The sequence below is a fragment of the Nelumbo lutea genome, chromosome 7 (genome assembly GCF_056320005.1).
Source record: "Nelumbo lutea isolate HS-2025 chromosome 7, American lotus-T2T, whole genome shotgun sequence".
Lineage (NCBI taxonomy): Eukaryota > Viridiplantae > Streptophyta > Magnoliopsida > Proteales > Nelumbonaceae > Nelumbo > Nelumbo lutea.
The window spans coordinates 32,033,204-32,058,401 of record NC_142690.1 but is presented as its reverse complement, the minus strand read 5'-3'; the positions used below and the strand labels follow the sequence as shown (position 1 = coordinate 32,058,401).

At 39.1% G+C, this 25,198-nt stretch overlaps 1 protein-coding gene across 7 annotated transcripts in view; it reads left to right on the top strand.

The window, feature by feature from the left end:
- The window catches only part of MED21 (mediator 21), a 28,241-nt gene extending 5,825 nt beyond the window's left edge, over positions 1-22,416 (top strand). Inside the window, exons 1-6 of one of the 7 annotated variants that reach the window (XM_088954417.1) lie at positions 4,784-4,861; positions 4,953-5,068; positions 10,400-10,644; positions 12,599-12,676; positions 14,206-14,257; positions 21,786-22,416. In XM_088954417.1, coding sequence (XP_088810543.1) covers positions 10,438-10,644; positions 12,599-12,676; positions 14,206-14,257; positions 21,786-21,862 — 414 coding nt within the window. In that variant the 5' untranslated portion in view covers positions 4,784-4,861; positions 4,953-5,068; positions 10,400-10,437 and the 3' untranslated portion in view covers positions 21,863-22,416. Of the gene's footprint in view, positions 1-4,783; positions 4,862-4,917; positions 5,069-10,399; positions 10,645-12,598; positions 12,677-14,205; positions 14,258-21,785 lie in introns of those variants that run through there. The other 6 variants (XM_088954419.1, XM_088954416.1, XM_088954415.1 and 3 more) reach the window with 6 other exon arrangements.
- Positions 22,417-25,198: the final 2,782 nt, after the last annotated feature.

Here is a 25,198-nt window from a genome sequence, read left to right as displayed (position 1 = left end):
ATCTGTAGTTTGTGCTCGAAGGCCCGAGCCAAATTCATTGCCATGATCAGGTTAGGCGGGCTCTGCATCTCTACATCAATTCTTAGGGGTTCGGTTAGACCAGCTGTGAACATATCCACCTACTGGTCTGGGCGTACAGACGAGGCCCTGGCGAGAAGGGTCTGGAACTGCCGCTGATACTTCGCAACGGTCCCGGTCTGCTTGAGGTTAATGAGCTCCCTCAAGGGGTTGCTCGTTAATGGGGGCCCGAACCGGAGGAGGCAAAACGACTTGAACTGGCCCCAACTAAGGCTTGGTTCTTCCTGCTCCACTCGGTAGAACCAGAGCTGTGCTTCATCGGTCAAGTGGAATGCTGCCAGGCTGACCTTGTCCTTCTCTTCCGTGCACTGATTGCGGAAGAATTGCTCACAACAGTACAGCCATCCAAGTGGGTCACCATTGCCGCTGTATGAGGGGAACTCCAGACGACTGTATTTGGGTATGATTGCTATGGTTAGTGGGTGGTGGCTGTGGTTAGTGGCTGCCCCTTCAGGGCTTCCTTCCCTGGTGGAGAAGTATAGCTCCAGTAGACGCCGAAGTTCCCTGACGTCCTCTTTAACTTCTCTTACCTCCGCGTGATTTTCCACGAGACGGTGTTCCAGCTCGTGAACCTTGGACAATAGCTGCTCCATGTTGCCCATGACGCTTGGCTCTGATACCAAAATGTTATGGGCTCGAGCGTAGGATCACGTCACGGGTCGCTCCACCGTAGGAACCTTAGATCTTTCCTTGTCCTTGGCCTTGCGTACAGGCCCTATTTTGACTATCTCGTGGGTGATTTGTCCAAGAGACCACCCGAACTCTCCTAATGGGTGATTTGTCCAAGAGATCACCCGAACTCTCCTCACTCTCTTTCTTGACTGCGAAAATTGAATCCTGGCGGTGGAGCGATCTGAGGACAAGCTCGTAGTCCGGGAGGGGTGTGATGTTATGGTCACACCATCCGGCAGGCCGCACAGCAGCACGCACCGCCTGGCAACGCCGCACAGCAACACGCACCACCGATAGCGCGTAGCACGCACCGCCAGGCGGCACGCACCGCGCACACGCCCGGCACCGCACGACAGCGGCATCATGGCGCGCAGCACGCACCGCCAGGCAGCAACGCGCACCGCACACATTGCACGACAGCACGCACCGCGCACACGCCCGGCAGCGGCACCATGAGCCGCGCGCACGCACTGCGCGGCAGCAGCACTGCGCGCACGCACCGCGCAACAGCGGCACCATGAGCCGCACGCACGCACCCGGTAGCAGTAGCAGAGCGGGGCCCACACGACAACTCATAATGGTGGGCCCACCCTTATCTGGACACGTTAAGCCAACTCGCCGCTAGTTTACCTTATCCTTATCTTATCCCTTATCCCTTATTCCTTATCTTTATCTTATCTTATCTTTATCTTATCTTAAGTAAGAGTTACCATTAGGAGTAGGTAATTATGAGTTTGAGTTCAAGTTGGAGTTTGAGTTTAATTAGGAATTTCCTTCTGTAATCTCCTATTTAAGGAGCTACGAATTGAAATAAAGGATTCAGTTTTCGCAGTCAAGAAAGAGAGTGAGGAGAGTTCGGGTGATCTCTTGGACAAATCACCCATTAGGAGAGTTCGGGTGGTCTCTTGGACAAATCACCCACGAGATAGTCAAAATAGGGCCTGTACGCAAGGCCAAGGGCAAGGAAAGATCTGAGGTTCCTGCGGTGGAGCAACCGTGACGCGATCCTATGCTCGGGCCCATAACATACAGGCCCTATTTTGACTATCTCGTGGGTGATTTGTCCAAGAGACCACCCGAACTCTCCTAATGGGTGATTTGTCCAAGAGATCACCCGAACTCTCCTCACTCTCTTTCTTGACTGCGAAAACTGAATCCTTTATTTCAATTCGTAGCTCCTTAAATAGGAGATTACAGAAGGAAATTCCTAATTAAACTCAAACTCCAACTTGAACTCAAACTCCTAATTACCTACTCCTAGTGGTAACTCTTACTTAAGATAAGATAAGGATAAGGTAAGCTGGCGGCGAGTTGGCTTGACGTGTCCAGATAAGGGTGGGCCCACCCTTATGAACTGTTGTGTGGGCCCCGCTCTGCTGCTGCCGGGTGCGTGCGTGCGGCTCATGGTGCCGCTGTCGCGCAGTGCGTGCGTGCGGCTCATGGTGCCACTGCTGTGCGGTGCCGGGCATGTGCGCGGTGCGTGCTGCCGTGCAGTGCTTGCGGTGCGCGCTGCAGCCTGGCGTGCGTGCTGCGCGCCATGATGCCGCTGCCGTGCGGTGCCGGGGGTGTGCGCGGTGCGTGCTGCGCGCTATCGGTGGTGCGTGCGGCGGTGCCTGCTGCTGTGTGGCCTGCCGGATGGTGTGACCATAACATTTTAGCAATCCATTCTTATCTTTCTTTGACTTTTCCAAACTTCTCTTTGTTCCACTCTTTGATCATAGCTTTTGGAACTTGTAGCTTTTTGTAGAATCTATAACCTTTGCATTTGAACTCCACCTGATCTTCTTCCCACCACTGTTGTACTTTCTTTAGAAATTCAGGATGAAGTAACCACATGTTTTCAAAACGAAACGGACAAGGTCGTCCTCCTAATTTCTCTTGTGAGAGCCTAATTGGACAATGATCCGAAGTTGGTCTAGGAAGTGCCCTTACTACCATTCTCCTCCAAGCAGTCTCCCAATATGCAGAGAATAAGAATCTATCTAGCTTACAACACGGGTTCTTCTTGAAAGTTGGACCAAGTGAAACTGGCTTGTAGCATGGGCAGCTCTCTTAGCTCAAAGGACTCCACAAGAAGGTTGAATTTCCTCATGCTAGAGGTGATCCTATGGCTATGATTCGTTGTTTCATTTAGAAATCTAATGACATTAACCAAGGCCCACTCCGGAGACCCCTTATGGCTACTGGTTCTTCCCAAAACTCTTCCCTTTCTTGTATAAATTTGGACCATAGACATTAGTTAAAGCTCATTCTAACCCGTCCTGTTTTCTCCTAAACTTCACTGCGACTGTAAAGTTGCCGATCAGTTTTTCAATGTAGTCCATCTCCTCATTCTTCCAGATTGTTAGGATGCCTCCTGAGGCTCCCCACGACTGTGCACAAGCCCAACTTAAACCTCTAGCTGACCACAAACTTCTAACCCATCTTCTATCCACCTCTTCTAACTTTGTTTCTTGAATTTGAACAGTATCCGACTTTTCTTTTCTAAAAACTTCCTTAATCACCCTTCTTTTTCTTTGACTCCCCAACCCCCTAGCATTCCAACTGATTATTTCATGAGAAATCAGATGTTGAGACCCTTGAGTTTTTTCTTAACCTAACCCAATTTCTTTTCCTATCTGCTTGTACCTCCTTTTTCATAATCAACTCCACATCTCAGCCTCTCCACCTCATTCATCTTTTTCTTTCTTTTTTTTTGAAGACTCTAACTCCTTATTTTCTAATCTTTTCCTTTCTCCTACCTCTTTTTTCTGTTGTTTTTTCCTTTCGTGTTTTTGACTTTCAACCCCCTCTTTCTTTCTTCCTTCTCCTTCAAGCACTTTAGATTTGGACTATTACCTTCCTCCTCCAAACCTTCTCTAGACTATATTTCTACCTGAACCAACTGATCAAAGAGCTGCATTATTATCTCCCAGATTCTCTCCCCTTCCTCCTCAGGATCCTCTACAACCTCAATATCTCCTAACACTTTTGTTGCCTCCAACGACACACTAGAATTGGCAGTTGCTGGACAAGAATAGGTGTCACCTGAAGGCTAGACCACAAACACAGGAGGGTGGGGAGGGTTAGCTGAAACACAGATAGAATTATCTAAAAATTGACAAACCATACCAGAACCTAGAAACAAAGGAGGACTGTCATAAAAAGAAGGCTGACTCTGAACAGGGCCGATGTTGGGGTAGTTCTCCTCCAATCTAACCTTCGAACAGCTAGCAGGGGAAGGGGAGCCGTCTACAGCTTTTGTTTCCGATTGATGAGAAATTGTAAATTCTCTACAAACACCCTGGTTTTGTCTCATAGAAAGGGAAGGATCTACTGTCTTTGAATGGGGTGTTTTCTCTTCTCAAGGGAGAACTTTTCAAACCGTCGCTCTTCTGAGGTTCCAAAGAAAGTTTGGTTGGGGTCAGCAAAGAGTTTTGGAAGAGTAGCCTTGTTCCTAAATCTACATCCTCCAGAAGAACATTCCGTGCACTGCTTTTAATGCTGCCAATACTAGACTGGCCATAGGACTCTTCTTCTAAATTCTCTTCTTCACAGCTTACCCAATCCAAGTCAAAATCTCCATCTTCCTATTTGTTTCTATCATACCTCGGATTTCTTCATTCAGGGGTGGTTGAGTAGCAGACCAGCCTTGGCCTCCATTCAAATTTCTCCATAACAGAGCTTCTCGGCTGGGGAAGACTCAAAACAGGTTGGATAGGGGACGATGATACACCCAAGTTATTGTCCCCTTTCTTTTTGTCTTTTTCTAAAGTCACATGGTTACTTAAAAAGTCACATGACCTCCTCTCTAATCTTTCTGGCCCATTTCTACTTGTTCCGCCTGGCCCATCTGATGGCCCACTTTGCAAACCCAAACACTTGTCCTGCTTCGTAAGCCCCTTTGAAGGCCCATTTATTGCTTTACTTAAAGTCTGTTTAGGCCCATTCTCTCCTTGGACTTTTGAAGTGACATTTACTTCTCTCTGTTTAGCCCCCTTGTCAGTCCCACCAATCCAAGAGCCTTGACAGTCTGGTTTTGCATTTAACACACCTGTCACCACCTCTGCAAAAGTTCTTTTAAACTCTGAAGCTTTGCCTTTGCTTGCACTCTTTCCATTTTCCTCTTCGGGTAATCCTTTCTTGTTGTCTCATCTTAAGCTTTCCAATTCTGTGATAGTTTCAGCTAATTTGAAATGCACCAATCTTTGTGATCCACGTAGGTAGTCTTCTACCTCCTCATCTTCCTTCCTCCTGGACTCCTTCCACAGAGCTACTTCAATGGAGGAATAGCCACACCGAATAGAAAGCACTGTCAACATAAACCTCAATCTTCCTGGTAATTTCTTCTGGTTTTACTCCACTTACTCTCATAGCTGCTGATCGAAGGTCTTTTAGGAACACACCTTCCATTTTAACTTTGCACAAGGAAGCAATGAATTGAAATAACTCTAGCTTCCACAAATGGAAGGGTAGGCCAGCAAGCCTTATGGTTACCCCATCCTCCACTGAGAAGTCCTTCACGCTTGAGCTAGGAAACCACCTCATTACTGTAGCTGCTCCATTCCGCAACTGGATGTTTGAAGCACTAACTACTAAGACCTCCTCCAACAGATCTAAAATTGCTTTACAGTCTTCATAAGGGGTGATCATTACTGGACCTTTTACCTTCAGAATCTTGAGTAAATCTGCTACTACAACCCTCCAATCTTCTGGTTTCTTTTTGACTTCAACTACCAACTTTTTTTCCCATTCTATCTTCTCGGTATTGAAAACCAACTTGTCTCTTCCCAAGCCATTCACCAGAATGTTCCCAGCATTTTCTTCCTTCTCCCTTGGAGATACTCTTGCTTCTCCAGTAAGCTGAACACCCTCGGTACCTTCCTTCATCTCTTTCAAGAAGTCCTGTAGAATATTTTTAATCTCCCTCCAAACCATGCCTTTTCTACCTTCAGGAAAGCAGACGAGTTGTTTCTTTCCTTCTCCAAAATACTCAGTCAGAGCAATGAATCTACCTTTTATATTCCATCTTCTTTCTGCTAGGTATCTTCGATCTTGTTGTTTTTTAGAGCTCTTCCAGTCTGTAAGTTTGCTTGACTGTAGTGCTCCTTCCATGAACGGTTTGAGCCACTCATTCACCTCCATACGTACCAGCAAAACCATGGCTTTCCTCACTTCTAAAGAATGTATTAGGTTTTTCTGATGTAAGCAATAAAAATGACGGTTTTTCTATTTAAAGAAGATAGGTTTTCTCTATTTTCTTGCAATATCTGCATTTTTTTTTTCATTTTCTGTAATACTTCTGCAAATTTTCTACATTTTCTGCAAAATTTTTGCACTTTTTGCAGTTTTTTTTTTTTGCGTTTTCATTTATTGTCTGCATTTTCATACATTTTTTCAATATTTTTGGCAAAATTTCTGTAATTTTCTGCAAAATTTCTGCAATGTCTGCAATTTTCTTCATTTTATGTAATTTTTCTGCAGAATTTTGCACTTTCTACAATTTTGTTTTTCATTTTCATTTATTTTCTGCATTTTCATACTTTTTTGCAATATTTTTGGCAAAATTTCTGCAATTTTCCGTAATCTTTCTACATTTTTTACAATTTTTGGGTTGATGCATATTGACACAAATGGTTCAATGGGAGCAAGAATTTCTAGGAACATTTGGAACATTTCATTTCTGAGCAGAAGAGCCGTTTTCAAGTAGTGTTCGATTGATTACGATTGATTAAGTATTAATCAATATTCGATTGATTGGCCCGAGGTTATTGACAAACAAGATTTGTCAAAAGTCACCTCGTTTTTTTGTCCAAGTCACTTCTCTTTTTGTCTAAGTCACTTCCTTTTTTTTGTGAGTTTCAGGAATATCCCCATTCATAGGTCCGAGATCCACATTTATGAATTGAAAGGTCTGAATGATCAACTCTGCAATCAGTTGTTAGAATCAATAGGTGTTCAAATCGTTCATTTGAATAAATTGAAACCCTTCTATGGGTTGACCCGTCCCGTATCTCTCACATGATAGTTGTGGGAGCAAAATGGTTCTCTTACGGTTTCAGGTATACAATGGGGATCACCCTTCCTCACGCCATTACCACCACCCTCTGCAACTAGAAAAATCTGCTCCCCTCAGAAAGTAGTCATAGCATTTCTCCTACTCCTTTTTTTTTTGATGAGTAAGGTCAAGTTCAAATCCAACATTAAAGCAATTACTCTCTATTGTGACACTGGTTACTTGTAGGCTTTGGCATCCTCCTGATCCTTTTAGTCAGTGCTCTGGTAGTGATCTAACTCATTCCACACCAAAGTAAGAGCAGAATAATTAATTGATGGACTACATTCTCCTTACTTACAAGCTGAAGATTCAACCTATAGCTGGTACACCTCGGTATAATGCCTCTATGCTGCATAGATTGTCTTCACTTGCTCTGACACCGCAGAAATTCTTCCTTGTTTTTGCAAGGAACACTATTTTGAAGATTCAGCTATAGTATCATTTTAATATTAAGATAAGTTAACAAAAAGGTTTTAGTATTAAGACAAGAGTTTTCTCTGTTCGATTGGAGAGGTAGGAGAACCGAACCGAGTGTCCGAGTCCCAGCCCAACTTCGGCAGTGACAGGTAAGTTTTTCTTCTTCTTCAACATTTTTTCCTTTTTGTTTTTTCGAAAAAACAGTCCGCCAGGCTAGGCACCAGTCCTCCCTTCTTCTGTAGTCACTTCTTCTTCTTCTTCTTTCAAATTTCAGTTGAAAAAACAGGGGCTCCACAAAACCTCCTTTTCTTTCTTTCTTTTTTTTTCTCTCGAAGAAACAGGGGCGGAGCCCTTTTATTCCTCTCAGTAGTCAGTCCTCTCTCCACTCTTCTTCTTCTTCCATTCTGCCCCACGAGGCCATGAGTCCAACAGTCGTCTGCCCCTTGACTCCTTGAGTTGAGTCCATTCTTTTGTTTTTTTTTTTTTTTTTTGAAAATCTGAGATTTGAAATGCTTTATTTTGAAACTCTGAACTGAAACTTGATTGTATGCTATGCTGAATCTAAAATCTGAGATTTGAAATGTTTTAAGTTTTATTTTGTTTCATTAATGTTTTTTTTTACATGACTGAACTACTCTAATGCTCTTTTCTTTTTTTATCAGTTTTGTATTGATTGTAGGGCTGTTTTTTTTTTTTAATTTCTATTTGTATATAAGTATATTGCAATATTTGCTGATTTGCATTATGGTTGCTTGCTTACTTAGGATTTAGGAAATACATGAATATTGCAATATTGAATTTTCTGATTTGCATTATGCTTTATTTTGAAAATTTGAATTCTGAAACTTGATTGTATGCTATGCTGAATTGATTATGCTTAGTGTAATGTGTAGCTAGTAAGCAAATGTAATTTATAAAATAGTTTAGGTCCTTTAGGAAGTATAAAAATCTATAGATTTTAAATTTATAGATTCCATCGCCTAGGTGACGCCTATGCACCTCGGCGCCCCATGGTCGCCTAGCCTTGCCTAGTCGTCTTGACAACTATCAGCCTGTAGCTGGTATAACCCTAGCATAATGCCTCTATTCTGCATAGGTCGCCTTCACTTTCTCCCACATCTCATAAGCAGTGTTTGCCTACATGAAATTCTTCCTTGTGGCTGCATAGAAGCACGGAGCCAAGACATAATTATACTATTTTCCTAGTCTCATCTATCATGTTCTACAGTCCCAACCTTAGTCTATTTAACTGTATTATTGATATAACCAGCCTTCCTCTTTCCTATAATGTAAAGTTTAATGCTCTTGGACCATTCCAGGAATTTTAGCCCATCCAAAGGTGTGATAGCCATAGGAAAAGTTGTGCTGTCCGTCCCATCATTCAGCATAGCCTCTGAAGAGGTAACAACAGTAGTCAAATCCTCAGTAACCATGAGGGGTAACTTCTTCACCCTTTCACCATAAGCACTAATCATACATTCAGCAGTAGCAAAACATTATCATACCTCACTTTCAAGGCTTACACCTAGCTGTAGAAGGACCCCATGATCCACAAACTCATGGGGTCTCTAGGCTTCCATTACAGCACTCAGCCACCACCAAAATAATATTTCTTGGCACTACAACCAAGAAAAAGAGAAAAAAAGGGGGAAACTAGTTCTTCAGATCAGGCTGAGAGGTATTTCTACAGTCTTCATTAAAAAAAGAAAAGAAAAATGGAAAGTTTCTGACATAGAACATGAACTGATCTGCTTCTATCACCTAGAAAAGTGCTCTGATACCATATTATCCAAGAAGAAATAAGAGAAAACAAGAGAGTGGAAGAAGAGAAGTAGAGAGAAAAGTTTTGAGTCTAAAAAGACTAGGTTGGGAGCACCTAGTACCTTATTTATATTAGGGTGGCAGTACATTAAGAGTAAAAAGACAAGGGTACCCTTGTGTCACAAATAACAGAATTTACAACCATTAGTTGCAATGTCTTCAAAGAAGCTTCTGAATATTTGTTGTGAGTTATCCATCTCCCCTGATGGGCAAAGTTCCATATTAGAGTTTTGATCTGTAAGCAGATGGTTGAACTTCATGTATTACTTACCTGGACTGTTTAATTGACCACCTACTGACTTACTGAGTGCATCCAAACTAAGATGATTCTAATAGTTTTGCAGCTGGACATTGGGCATTAGACTCAAAATAAGCTCAACTTTCTCACAGTACAGTACAACTAATAGCAATAAGAAAGGAAGCATAGTCCATACTTGAAATCGGACAAATAGCATAAATTAAATGGACATGTCCCTTGCAGTCCATGAAAGGATGTTTTAAAACAGATACGCCCAAACTTCTTACTACCATGGACGTGACTGAGATGTTAATGTGAAAATTCTGATAGCGGTATAACATGTTTACAAGGTTCATCTGAACATTCTCATAGTTCATGAGAGGTAGAAAGCAATGTTAATATTTTCTCAAAAAAAAAAAAAAAGAATGCAAGGTTAATAGCCACTAGTTTTTAGTGGTTGGGAGAAGCTGGCAGTGCATGTTAGTGATAGTGATAGGTTTTACTTTCAGTCAACTAGGATAGATGGAGGAAATCATTACTGAAGAGGGTTTTCTCTTTGGGATTTGATTTGGGAAGCTCTTCATAGGGAAGGATCTTTTTGCTCCCCCGTTTCCAGATCTGGATCTGGTCCAATAAAGGCAATTTACTAAGTTCTTCATATAGACATATGTGTACTTCTCATAAAGCTGGTCTGGCATGGCATGGAAGAACTAAGGACATCTGAATTTATTTTATTTTATATATTTAACTATTTTTTATTAACTATTAATTTATGAACCAAAGTTTGTAGACCTTTTGATTATACTCTCCCTTTCTTTCATTCTTTGTTTTCTTTTTCTTTAGGAAATGGATGAAAATTGAACATTATAAGATGGTTGTAGTGTCTTGAACTCTTGATTCAACCAAAGTGAAATTAGTAGCAGTAGGTGGCAACTTTGTTGCACTTAAAAGCTCTGCTTTCTGGCATAAAAATCTTAAGCATTAAGATTTTATAATTTACAAACAATGAGGTGAATCATTGTATTGCTACTCATGAACAAGTATAAGATGATCAAACCTAAGATTCTTTCAGGAATCTTTGGTCGTAACAGAGTATATATTGATTTTGTTGATTGTTCATTCATTTTCTTATCCAGGATCATTCATTTTGAAATTATAAGCCCTAGAGTGTAAGATGGACATCATCTCTCAGCTGCAAGAACAAGTCAATACAATTGCTGCTCTTGCCTTCAATACCTTTGGGACACTACAAAGAGATGCCCCTCCTGTGCGGCTTTCTCCAAACTATCCAGAACCACCTGCTAATCCTTCAGAGGATGCAATAAATGTTGCAGAACAACCCAAGCTCATGAGTGCTACTCTGGTTAAAGCTGCTAAGCAGGTGAATTTTTTTCTTAAGAAGTGATTAATAAAAAAATTAGTAGTATCTTATGCATGTAAAGTACTGCTTCTAAATGGAATAGTGGGTAATAACAATCAAACAGGAACTTGACATGGCAAAAGGTCCATTAAAGGTAAAGGTTAATGACAAATCCAATAAGATGATGGATTAGGTTGTGTTAAATGTAAAGAATGTAATAGATTGTTATGATATCATTTGATCAGGTCTTCTCCCTCCTTCCCCCTGTATGACCACCATATGTAATTCATTAATGTTGGATCTAACCTCTTGCATAAGTGCATGTGTCCAACATGGCAACAAAAAGCCCCAATACGTGTTAAGGTTTTACCTGTTCGGTACTTGGGATTCCCTTTGAAAGTTGGTCTTCTTACAAATACATTAATATTGCATGGTCCAAAATCTGGTACACAGGAGTGGAACCAAGGTTCATCACTGAGGAGGGTGTCTTTCTACCAGTTCTAACATATATTAGGCACATTTTCAAAGGATGGGGGGTAGGATATCCCCTTGGCTTCTCCTTGGTAGTGTGAACACTGCTTTTGAACTAAGGTGTGAAGAAGTTTAATGTTGGCTGGGCATAGAAAAGGAGGAAAATAGGAAGAGATTGTGATAGTGGTGGATGATGGCTAGAGTCTTACTCCATTGCAACGTGATCGATTCAATGGAGAGTGAAAATTTTCTTCACCTTCAAAAGTAGAGTTAGTTCTAAAAACAAACAATCAAATTATGTGGGAAAGAAAAAGAAAAAAAATGATTGTTTCATTTCTTTGGAAAATAAGGGGTGGACTACTATTTATAGGTGTAGACACATCCTTAAGGAATTAATCCCATAGCTTGCACAATAAACTACTAAATCCTTCCTTCCAAAATACACCAACAAAAATGTCAACGAAATCTTTATGGACTCATGCTCACCATCATCAATCACCCCTTTTCTCAAAAGTGAGGTTGCTAGCATGAGCCTAATAATTTTGTTCTAACTACATATAGAGAGAAGCCAGCCATGCCACACCATATACCCATTGAAAAGATGATGCATAGGGAGGTTGTGGCACCATTCTTGGTTTATTTCCAAGCATTCAATGAATCAATAGTTAGATCAGGGTTATGATTCTTGCCCTGATTTAACTATTGGTGGTGGGGTGGTTAAAGGATCCAGAATCTGTGATATGGTGCTACAGGGATGAATTAAAAAGGATTTTATGGATCACCAAGAATATGAATTTGAGGATACAATGGGTGAGGAGATCTGCAAACGGATTAGCTGATACTCTAGCCAAGCAAGTGGTGAATAGACAATCTTTGTTTTGGGCTCACTTGTAATTTTTCTGTTTTGTTTATAGAGAGGTAGCATCTCATGCCTCTTTGAGGGATGCTTGTAATGATTATATTTTTCAGAATTAATAAAATCTAAATTCACTTATCAAAAAAAAAAAAAAAAGATCAGGGTTATGATTCTTGCCCTGACTATAGAATAATTTGTTGTCTTAGGTTGGCCTCTGCTGACCATTTTCTAACTAGTTTGATATTTGAAACAGCACCACGTCCAAAATCTCAAGCAATGCATATGACTTGTAAATTGTGTCTTTAACTCTTTGTGCACATTGAGTGTTCCTAATGATATCTGCTGCTTATTGACAGAATATTATGAAACTTTGAGAGCATAATGATCAATATATATTTTTGATTGTTCAGGTTACTGTCAATTGGTGTCTTACTGTCTAAATTGTTTGGATTTTATATCTGTTTTTTTGAGAAATATTTCAAGTTGTTTTTTTTATTTTTTTATAGATGGGGCTACACAATGGGGGGGGGGGGGTAGCCCATCTCCCAACCTTGATGTAGGCAGGATTCAATCCCAAGCCCCTTACCAACCAACCAGTTGGCACCTTGCATTGTTTGCAGTTAAATAATGGTTTTTCTTTTTTTCCAGTTTGATGCATTGGTTGCAGCACTTCCATTGTCAGATGGAGGTGAAGAAGCACAATTGAAACGGATTGCAGAACTTCAGGTATGGTGTTGATTAATTTGTTGCCTGACCTTAGTAATCAGAACTGTGTATATAGGGGGAGGTAGGTTTTTAAAATTGCTGTTCATGTTTGGAAACGGACTGCTATGCAAACACCATAGGCTCAGTTTGGAAGGAGTACAATGATTAGTTGATTGATTAACAATTATTCAGCCCAGTTGGAGGAGGATTTTGGAGTGGAGAAGATTGTAGTGCTTCTTTGAGGCCCAAGGCAGGATCTTGGAGAGTTTCTCGAAAACCCTAGTTAACTAGAGAGTTTCGGGTATAGAGGGAGTTCGGAAGTGGTGCTTGGGGTAAGAATAGTAAGTTTTTTATTACCTTTGAGATCATTCCAAGTTGGAGAGGTTTCTGGAGACTTTGGTATGAGCGGCTAGACTTTCTCCCTTTCTCTTGTATTGCCGGGTCCGGTGAAATCCTTTCTTTGGTTGATTGAAGACTAGTTCTGGGCCTTCTGGCCTTAGGGCAGTGAGTCTTTATTAGTAGCATTCTAACTTTATTTTCATTTGTTTCCGTTTGGCCAATGGAGCAAATTGGAGGTGAGATGAAAATGAAACAACCTACAAACTCCCAGTTTGGCCCAACAAAGTTTGTGGAGACTGTTGGGGGCATAACCCCAATGAAGTTAGATGGGACATGGGACTAATTATCTAGCATGGTCCCAGTCAATTAAGATCCATGTCTGCAGTAGAGGAAAATGGGGGTATATTACTAGGAGTAAGAAGCAACCCAAGGAGGATGGTCTTGCCTATAAAAGGTGAATACAAGAAAATTATACAATTGTGGGCTGGTTAGTAAATTTCATGCAACCTCATATCAACCAGCATTATTTGTGGATGGATACTGTAAATGAGGTGTGGGTCCAAAACCTTGATGATAATGTTTTCTATGATAGCCTCTTTACTTTTAGACTTACCTTTGAAAATTCTTGCTTTCCTTCTTACATGCAGCCCAATAATGCTGCACTTATACATTTCCACATGATCTGAAGAGGCTTTTAATGTCTCACCGCTGAGTCTGTCTGCACCCAAACAAAGAAGAGAAATAATACAAGTGCCTGCCACAAAATTGCAGAAGATTATTAGGGCCTTATCCTTTGAATATTCTTGAGTGTGTTTATTGTTTCATGATAGACTTGACAATTGAAAGCTCTGTTCGAAATCATCACTCATTATTGATAAGTATTGCCACCATCCAACATTCTCTTTCTTTCATTTTTTTATCTTTCAAACAAAATTTATTTAAATTCCGTTTTCTGCCTTATTTTTGAATTTTTAATATATCCATTTTACCCCCTTTCTATCTCTTTCTTCATTTATTCTTTGCCTCAGTCACCCTCTCACATACACTCTCAAACACGTGTACATGTATACATGCACAAATAAAGACTCCTAAGGCACTCCTAAAGTTAGGAGCTTCTAAAATTTTCTGTTCCTGCAATCTCACCCCTGTTCTGAAATTTTGCTACATAGATCCTGAAATCAATGCTAAGTCTTGATTTCATAATTTTCCAGGCTGAAAATGAAGCTGTTGGGCAAGAACTTCAGAGGCAACTAGAAGCTGCAGGTAAATTCTTTAGCCTTTTCTGCTGTTCAAATGCTCTTTTGTAGTATACTAGCATATATGGGTCTTATGGAAGTCATTAAAACCGGATTATTTATATCCTAACATCTTTTTTTTTTTTGGTAGAGAGGAAAATATCCTAATATCTAATTTATATCCTAGTATCTATATTCTCTTATTGATTAGTGTAATCTAGAAGAAAGAGGACAATATTAATACCATATTAGAGGCTTGTACAGAGGGGACAGAATCACACCCATAAATGCATAATTAGGCATCTATTTTATGTTTGAACCACAAGAAATTATATCATGTAGTTCACCATTTACTTGGAACCATAGTTTTCAAGGCACCAAGGCGAGGCTAGGCAACAGGGGGCACCTTGTCACCTAGTCACCTAGGGGATGGATTTTTAACTAAAAAACACATATTCTAGGGGCATTCCCTAAGTTTCATAACCATATTTCCTTAATAATATCATAATTTTCATAAGTATAGACTTCATGTAGAAAATCAGCATATTCATGAGAAAAAAAAGAAAATTCAAAAATATAGGGGTTGAACCCCTATTTTTGTTTTAGGAAAAGAAGAAAAGAAAATGTTGAAGATGTTACAAGGAAGAAAATGTGTTGATTGGACAAAATCTTAAGTTCTTCCTTACTTATTGGTTCAGGTTTTGAAGTCTTCGAGGGTTCAATAAAGCAGTTTGCAACATCTATGTTGATTAAACCCTAACAAACAATGTTCTGAAAATCGTAATCGTATCGTAAACCGTAAAGAGGTTTAAATCGAATCATATCATAAGTTGTAAGATTTTTTCTGATTTTTCTAAAAATTGTCAAAAAACTACAAAAATGCCTAAACCCCTAAAAAATTATGAAAATGAACGACTTTGTACTAATTTTTAGCCTATAGACATAGAATAAATAGGTAGAAGTAGTAGTACTATAGTAGTAGATTGGTACTGAGTCTAACAATTACACCACTTTCATAAATCGTAATTCAATAGATGCCATGGGCATGATCAAGTTCAATTTCAATTTTAAGCAATAAAAAATTATATCCTTAATTGTATCGCTATTTGATATGATCTAATAATTATATAAATATGAGCTTTACATGACATCATGTTCATCTTCATGTCTTTCAAGTTTCAATAATTTAAGCCAAGTCATCAATACAAGAATACAATAGTGAAACAATGCAATTAAAGAAATTAAATTCTGAAATCTAATAATTTTTTTTGGTAATTAATACCATTGCATAATGGCCATAACTCATAAGCACATCCATTGACATAAACTGCTAAACAACCAAAGAGACGCTATGTGGACATGTATAATAAATTACAAATCTAGCCAAATCATAAGCCTAACCATATCCACTGAACCAACATAAATGAAGACTTATACACTGAAGCTAACAAAAAAATCCTCACTGATCAATAAGGAATATAGAGTTCTTCAGTGTTCAGCAAGGATGCCATATTCTATTGTTGCCTCCAACCATTTATAAACAAAAGGACACATAACAAGAAGAACAACTAACTTAAAAATTAAAATATGACGCATGGATCAAATGAAAGTCTTATGAAATAATGAAAGCATAACATGGGTCAAAAATAAGATGGAGAAAAATGGGGTGAGCCCTTGTTTTGCATCAGAAAAAAAGAAAAGTATAAGAGGTTAAAGCCCCTGTGTTTGTATACAAAAGAAACAGGAAAAAAATTAAGCAAAAAAAGAGCAAAATGCAATAGGGCGGAGCCCCTGTTTTCATTGCAAAAAATTCATGCAAAAACAGAATAGAAGGAATGTTTTGCGCCAAAAGAAGGGTTGGACCTTACCCCTTTCATCTACAACTAAAATAATAACAGAAATCAGAAAAAAAAAAAGAAAAACCATTACCTTCCATGCAAAAAAAAAAAAAACAGAAGAACGAAAGAAATGGGCAGAGCCCCTGTTTTGCGTCAAAAGAAGAAGAAAAACCCTTTTATTAGCTGGAATAATTAGGATTATTAGCTGGAATGTTAGGGGACTGGGTAGTGCAAGAAAGAGAGCAGTAATAAAAGAGGCCATCAAGAAAATAGATCCAGATGTGGTACTGTTACAAGAAATTAAAAGAGCAGATTTCGACATCAAATGAGCAAGGAGTGTGTGGAGAGGTAGGGGGATTAGTTGGGTGGCTTTACCTTCATGGGAGTCTGCAGGGGGTATTGTTACAATGTGGAAGAATGAGGTAATTGTAGGTCTGGAGGAATTGATAGGACAATTTTCAGTTTCCTTGAAATTTAGGCAAGTGGAAGATGAATTCGAATGGGTGCTTACCAATGTGTATTGGCCAAATGACTATAGAGAAAGGAGGAAATTATGGGAAGAACTGGCTGACATAAGGGGTTTGTGGGATGGGCCATGGTGCTTAGGTGACTTCAATGTAATCAGATTCTTGGCAGAAACTAATAGTCCTAGGCAAAGGCCTACCACAACTATGAGGAGATTTAACCAATTTATTGATGCTTTTGAACTAAAGGAAATTCCATTGTCACAAAGGTGTTATACATGGTCCAATCTCCAAGCCCTCTAAGCTGGACAAATTCTTGTTTTCAAATGATTTGGAAGAACATTGGGGGAATCTGAACTCTAGAGCGCTCCCAAGGGTGACCTTTGACCATTGGCCTATTGTACTTTATAAGGAGGAGGTGAGAAATGCGGGTTCCACTCCATTTAGATATGAAAACACGTGGTTTGGACACCCTGGTTTCATTAAGAAAGTAGAAGAATGGTGGTCAGAGAGCAATCCAACAGTGGAGTGGTGTGGGATGCGGTTTCACAAAAAACTCCAATATCTAAAATTTAGAATCAAAGAATGGAATCTACTAGAGTTTGGGAGACTGGAGGAAAGGAAGCAGAGTGTGACTACACAAATTGAAGATCTGGATAGGAAAGAAGAGAGAGGCAACCTAACAGTAGAGGATGGGGAACAAAGATGGAAATTGCCTAAATAGTTAGAGGATTATATACTTCAGGAGGAAATAAGTTGGAGGCAGAAGTTAAGATGCAAGTGGCTGAAAGAGGGGGACAGGAATACTAAGTTCTTTCATGCTTTAGCAAGTGGCAGAAGGAGAAGAAACTTTATTTCCAGTTTGGAGATTGAATGGGTAATAGTCACAAGTCAAAGAGAAATTGCAGGAACATTTACAGATCATTTTAGGCATATATTTAGAAGGCCCCTAAATAATAGGGTGTGGCTGGAAGGTTTGAAATGCCAACACTGAAGAGAGAAGATAGGGAGTGGTTGGAAAAGAAATTTGATTTGGAAGAGGTAAAAGATGCAGTTTTTTCAATGGATAGATCAAAGGCACCGAGCCTAGATGGTTTTATGATGGCTTTTTACCAGGATTTTTGGGAAATAATAAAAAAGGACCTAATGTTGGTATTCGATGAATTCCATACCAGAGGAGTAATTAACCCTGGGCTAAACTCCACTTTCATTGCTTTGGTACCCAAGAAAAGTGATGCAAGTCTTCCGAAGGATTATAGGCCGATTAGTCTAGTTAATAGCCTTTATAAGATCATCACTAAGGTGTCGTCCTTTAGAATTAGGAAGGTGCTCCCAATAATCATAGCAAATAATCAAGGAGCTTTTGTGAAGGGGAGGCAGATAACATATTAGATACTTGTAGCAAATGAGAGTCTAGAGGACTTAAGAGATCTAGGAGAAGAGGGGTGGTTTGTAAATTAGATATGGAAAAGGCTTATGACTTGGTTGATTGGTCATTCCTATTGGAGGTGATGATTAACTTTGGGTTTGGAGACAGATGGTGCAAATGGGTGATGGGCTGCATTAGGGGTTGTCATTATTCCATTTTGGTGAATGAGATAGTGGTAGACTATTTCCCAGCTTTGAGAGGGATTAGACAAGGAGACCCCTTATCCCCTTTTTTTGTTTACATTGGTTGCAGAAGTGATGGGGAGACTAATATCCAAAGCAGATTCTAGGGATTTAATAAGAGGTTGGAGAGTTGGAAGAGAAAACATACCACTTACACACCTACAATTTGCCGATGACACAATTCTGTTTTGTGAAGGAGGGGATATCAATAGGATTAGAAACCTGAAGCTCACTATACAACTTTTTGAGCAAATGCCAAACCTTAGAGTGAACTTTGAGAAAAGTTGTATAGTTGGAGTCAATACGGGGGAAGGGGAGGTATGTGAGTGTGCAAACATTTTGGGGTATGTAGTATCTAATTGGCCCTTAAACTACCTTGGTTTGCCACTGGGGAATAATCCTTAAAAAGGTGTTTTTTGGGCCCCTGTTGTGGAGAGGTTTGAAAAGAGACTTGCCAACTGGAAGAAAAATTATTTCTCTTGGAGGGAGAATCACCTTAATTAGGTTTAGTCTTGCTAACCTTCTTGTCTATTTTTTGTCAATCTTTAAGATTCCGGCTAAGGTGGCTAGCATGCTAGAAAAACTAATGAGAGATTTTATTTGGGAGCTGGGGGAGGAGAAGAAGGAGGGAGGTTTGGGAATTGGGAACATAAGGATTAGGAACTTAGCATTATTAGGGAAATGGCTGTGGAGATTTTTATTGGAGAAAGAAAGATTGTGGGTTAAGATAGTGGGAAGTATGCATGGGCTGGCAGACAATGGATGGGACTCTGGGATCCTAACAAGGACTACAAGAGCTTCTCCTTGGAAAGCTATTCAAGCCATCTTGCCCTTGTTCTCTCCATGGATCAGGTATGATTTGCACTTAGGTAACCTCATTAAAATTTGGGAACATGTTTGGGTTGGGGATTCCTCTTTGAAAGATCAATTTCCAGGCCTCTTTGCTATCTCTTCCCTTAAAAATTGAACCAGTTTCCTCTTTTATTGTACCTTTTAATTCGCCTTCTGGGTTTGGGTGGAACTTGAGCTTGAGAAGAGATGTCAAGAACACAGAGTTAGCCTGTACTTTAGCCTTATTATCCATTCTTGAAGGGGTCTTCATTGAGCCATCAAAGACAGATAATAGAATATGGACACTCACTCCCTCGGGTTCCTACACTTGTGCCTCTTTCTTTAAGGCCCTTTTACCCCCTTTTCCTATTGGATTGTCTTTCCTTGTTAAAGAAGTGTGGTGTTGACCTATACCTCCAAAGGTTGGGAGTTTCTGTTGGGAAGCCTTTCTAGAAAGAGTTAATACAGGGGATACACTTCAAAGAAAAAGATCCAATAGTTGTTTGTCTCCTCACTGGTGTGTCCTCTGTAAATCCGATGGTGAGTTTGGATACCATTTATTAATTTCTTGTCAGTTTGTTAAAGTTATTTGGGAATGGTTTACTTCTTTGTTTGGGTGCAGGTGGACTCCCCCTTTGAATGTGCAAAGCTTATTTACTTCCATGCCTAACTGGCCAACCAAAAGGGCCAAGATCATGTGGAGATGTGGTAGGGCTGCATTGTGTTGGATTGTTTGGGAGGAGAGAAATTCAAGGATATTCTCAAATATGGAGAAAAGTTTGGAAGTAACCTTGGAGACTATCCACATTAGGGTGATAAATTGGTTGAAAACCTTGGAATTGTTTACAATGTTCTCAGTTGATGAGATGATAAGAAATTGGAAGGGTATTGCAGATTCAGTCTCAATTAAGGAGACCTTAAATTCCTGCTGGACACCTCCACCTCATGGGTTTACCAAACTGAATTTTGATGGCAGCAGCATGGGCAATCCAAGGCCCTTTGGAGTAGGGGGAGTGATAAGAGATGAAAAAGGGAACTTGTTAGCTATGTATCCTGGTCCAATTGGGGTGGGAGATTCCTTGAGGGCTGAGAGTCTAGGAGCTCTTGAAGGGATACAAAGGGTCAAGGAAATGAATATTAAAAAGTTGATCATAGAAGGTGATTCTGAAATTGTGGTGAATTGGCTAAAAGATGACAGTTCTATGCTTTTGAAATACAGCAATGAAAGAGGAAGTTCAAGTGGCTCACCAAGGACATTGAAATTCATTGTACATAGATAAAGAGAAGTGCAAATGCATTGGCAGATGGTCTAGCCAGGCAAGGGGTGAACAGAAACTCTATCTTTTGGGCTGTTTTGTAATTGTTTCATGGTTAGGGTGTACATTGGGTAGTAGGGAGTTAAGATTCTTTTGCTCATTCCCTTGTAATTCTGATTTTCTCAATTATTAATAAAATTCATTGTTATTGATCAAAAAAAAAAAGAAGAAAAATCCTTACCTTTCATGCAAACAAGGGGATGAGGATTGGAGCTTCAATAAGAAGCCTCTTTTGATTGATTAAAGATGCTATTTAAGTTGATAAAAATAAAATGACAATGCTGCCCCTTGATGTAAATGTATAGCTTTTAAAAAAGTGGAGGACTAAATGGTCTTTTTATCTTAAATTATGTTTTGGTTCTAATCGTTTTAAGTCGGTTCTAAATTGTGATTTACGATTTGATACAATGATTGGAACATAAATCACACGATTAATTTAAAAAACGGTTAGGACATACAATTTGAATCGTTTTGGGGCTGATTCGATATGAGTCGTATGATTCAAATCATGAATCTCACAATTTTAAAAACATTGGTAGCAAATAAGAAAATAATATAAAGAAATTAGTATATAAACACACAAAATGAATAGTTTAGTTTAATAATGTCTACTTTATAATTATAATCTCAAAAAATTAAGAACATAAAAGTATTTATAACACAAATACAAAACTGCTTGGCGATTAGGTGAGGTGAGTCTCCAAGGGTGCCTTGTCACCTAGACGTTGCCTTGACAAGGACCATGCAAGAAAATTACTTTATGATAAATCACTATGACTAAACAACTGCACAGTCAAAATAATGATAGCATATGGTTCAGAAAAAAATTACACCACAGATTGTATGGTCCAGAATGACAAGTTACTTGTTTATTTCACTTCAGGCATTTATTGATGTTTTTTTCCTTATTTTTTGCCCATGTTTCCCTTTTTACTTCAGTGTGCATTGCTCACTGGGTCTTTATACCATTACTGGCAAGCAAACTCATGCAAATGCATAGGGTTGAATAAAAATTTTGATAGATTTGGGTTGGCAAATTTAGGTTTTGATATCAGTTTGGTTCCAGGCCAAGGTCTTTGTTCAAGGTTGGTCCTTAACCCCACCCGACCATTTTAATTTATACCCATATTTTATTAAACAGGGCCAAAAGAGATTGAAAGATAAAAGGGATTTAATGGGGGAAGGGAAGATGTCATATACATTGACTATCGAAGAAAGATGGTGGGAGAGAATTAAGAACTATTTTGTTGGAGAAGAGTAATGATTTATTTTAATAGAGAAAATTAAGACATAAGAGGGTTTTATAAGGAGACATAAGTAGGTTTTTAATATTTTACATGTATGAAGGAGAGAGGAAGAGAGACTCCGTGCAAGGCTTACGGTGAGAGACCCTTGGCCCCCCCCACACTCCTCTTGCTCTTATATATAGATTTGTAAACTTAGACAGTTTTCTATTTGCTTTACACTAGCTAACTCCATGCTTTCATTGCTACCAGAACAGGAATTGAAACAGGTCCAGGAGCTATTTAACCAAGCAGCAGACAACTGTTTAAACTTGAAGAAACCTGATTGATGATTAAGACCATTTTGGGACCCCATGAGTTTAATTCTGGCATTGAACATGTTTCCTAAATTCTGGATTCCACTGCTGAGTAATAGATTATAATTCAAGTATGTGATAGATGTGATGCACGTCTCTTTTCATGCTTAGTTTTGAGATTAATTTAACTGGTTTTCTTGGTGTAATTAGTATATCTAGAATTAGTGAAGGTAGTGTGCTTTCGGCCAAAGTTTGGAAGGTCGGAAGCAAAGGGATTTGATTCCACCAAACAAGTTCGTTATGCCTAAAACCAACCTGATCTGTTAGCCTCCTTTTACCCCGGTGGCGATGACAAGGACAATGCTTCAAGAACTACAGACATGGACAAAGATTTTTCTTTTTTTCTTCTCTCCTTGTTAGACGAGAGCAAGACATAGTCGGTTCTAACTTGTAACAACTTTATTGTATAAAGGCCACGTGGTCCCACTTGTCTAAGGCTGTTGAACACTTGTATCTATAAATACTCATCGAATGAATAATATTGTGTCAGTTTGCACCATTCTTCGGTGCTAGTTATTATGTATCAACGCCTAACCAACTCTTCTGATCTGTTTCTTTTTTTCCTTTGTTCTCCGACTGCTCTGCTCTGGTCTGCATTAATGGCGGAGGTTCCAGTTCCACTGTGGGAAACTCCAACATGGAAATCAGATCCGATCCGATGAATTTGCCCTTTTATCTCATCCTTGTGATAATCCGGAGCTGGTCTTATTTTTCTTGCCTTGGAGGCAATTTCTGGACTTGGAAACGTGCGATGAAGAACATCTTACGAGCCAAAAATAAATATGGTTTTGTTGATGGATAGTTGTCGAGACCATCGAGTTCCTCAGTAGAAGAAAACATCTGGATCAAATATAATTCAATGGTAGTTTGGATCTTTTAAGAACTTCAACATACGCGATGTTAAGTTTTTTCTAGGAAACATACCTGGGTAAGTAAATAAGATAATGGTTATTTTAGTCATAAAATTCATTATTAAAAACGGCATTTTTTGTCTTGTTTAGGTGAGAAAGTTATTTATTCATCTAGGAGAATCTTGGGTAAACCAATATCTCATTGACCAATTTTTCCCCTCTCAAAATCCAAAAAAGAATGTCCTCATATTGTCACCTTCATTCATGGTTTTTAAAAATAACCGGTGATCGAACTGGCTTGTTTTGACAAAAAAAAAATAAAAAAAATTAAAAAACTGAAACTGAAAAACGGTGAACGGTTAACCGGCTGGTTCAGTGGTTTGCTGACTATAATCAACAGTTTTGGGAGGAAAACGGTTTTAGAAGAAAATGGAACTGATCAGGTGACCGGTTTCCGATTTTTCCGGTCCGGTTTTGAAAACAGTGCCTTCATTGAAGAAAGGTTTGGACAGGTGAAATTACATGCATACATCAACTTAAGCATGAGAACGGAAAAGTTAACTAACTTCTCATGAGACAGGGAGCGCGTTCAACATGATCCATTCGTTCCTTTTCTGATTCTCAACAAGATTTATACGCTAATTCTTCAAGGAGTTCCACCCAATCTACAACTCTCAATGTTTCCGGCAGTTTTGTGATCCTTATGAGTACTCTAGCCTTATCAGGGAGAAGCGCTTTGAACTTATAAGCTATCCACCTAGCTGGACCAAGCGCTTACAGTCCGAATCTGATAAGAATACTTACACTCCACCAGAGGCTTCCCCTGTAGCACACCTTTGCCAGTTAATCTTGAATATAAATCAGTTGACCTCTCTTCTGAAACTATAGATTACCACCAGACAAATCCCTAAACTTTTAGATTTCAGCACTTTCCTCTATTAACTAGATTAACAGAAAAAAGATTAATTTACTAAAATACTCTTTCAAAATTCACATGGGTGAAAGGATGACATTTCAAAATGATAAAAATGGACAAGGCAATTTACATTCTCTCTTTTTTCAACCACTTTAGATAAGAAAAGAAAAAAGAAACATAAGTAAAGGATTTATACAAATATGTAAGAAAATGGTCCCTTCAAGTCTCACACTGTTTGCTAAGATGTTCTTTTGTTTGGAAAAACTAATAGAGAAGAGGCAGCTAATATTTTAGATGTGTTAAAAAAACTTTCATGACTTGAGTCAATTTCCAAAAATCAGGTATCTTCTTCAGTAAAAATACTCTCCACAGGAGAGAAAGGATGGTAAGGAGACAAATGAAAATGGCTGATCTTGATAAAAACTCAAGATATCTAAGGTCCCTCTGTGTTTGAAAGAAAAAATAAAAAACATCAGTCTCTAGAGTATGTGATGGAAAAAATGCACCAAAAATTAAACAGCTGGAAAGCTTCTTCCCTATCTTGATAAATCTGTGTTGCATGCGGTTCTCCTCTATAGCATGAGTGTCACCAAATTTTCTCTGAAAACAATTAGACTGTGTTCGGTTTAAAGGAAAAAGTAGGGAAAGGAAGGGAAAATGTAGAAAAACCTTTTACAAACCTTGTATAGGTTTCTCTACATCTCCCTTCCTTTCCTTACCTTTTTCCTTCAAACCAAACATAGCATTAAGGAGATGGAAAAAGTTGAGAGAAACTTCTGATGGCAAGAAGGGAATGGAAAGAGAAAGCTTAGATGGGTGGGGTGGGAGAAGCTGAGAGCACCAAAGAATTTTGGGGGTTAGGATTTATAAACGTAGGCTGGCTTAATAAAGGGCTGTTAAGTCAAATTAGCATGAATAGGACACTTTGTAGGCCAAAGTTTTAAAAGGTAAATATCTTCGAAACCAAATAAGAAAACCCCTAAAAAAGTGCCAAAGGAAGCTTCTCATGTCTGGAGAGCTTTAAACCAGAGACTAATCTTTAGGCTCAGTTTGGAAGGAGTACAAATACAAATATATAGAGTGCAAAATCTGGTATTTTGTAATATTTTGTATCTATTTGTACTGTCTTTCCAAACTGAGCCTTAGCAGGCCAACTAGTTTTTCAAATCCAAAAAGGTTCTGAATTAAATATATGGGACTTCCCCTGGATCTATGAGGATGGCAAATTTGTCTGTCTAATGGGTCCCCCCTGAGAAACAACATAAAAGTCTTAACAGTGAAAGACCTAATAATTCAGGGTACGAGTCAATGGAATTAGAATCTAATTCAGCCTATTTTCCCATTGGAATATCATCAAATAATCCTAGGCACACACATTTTTAATAAGAGGGAAGACACAATACTGTGGTCGAATAAGCGATTAGGAGAAATTTTGGTTTAATTTAGTTTAAATGCACCTGGAAATTAAAAATTCCTAAGAAATTAAAACTCTTTTTGTGGAGATTGATTTTGGGATCAATCCCAGTGAGGTCAAAATTGTAT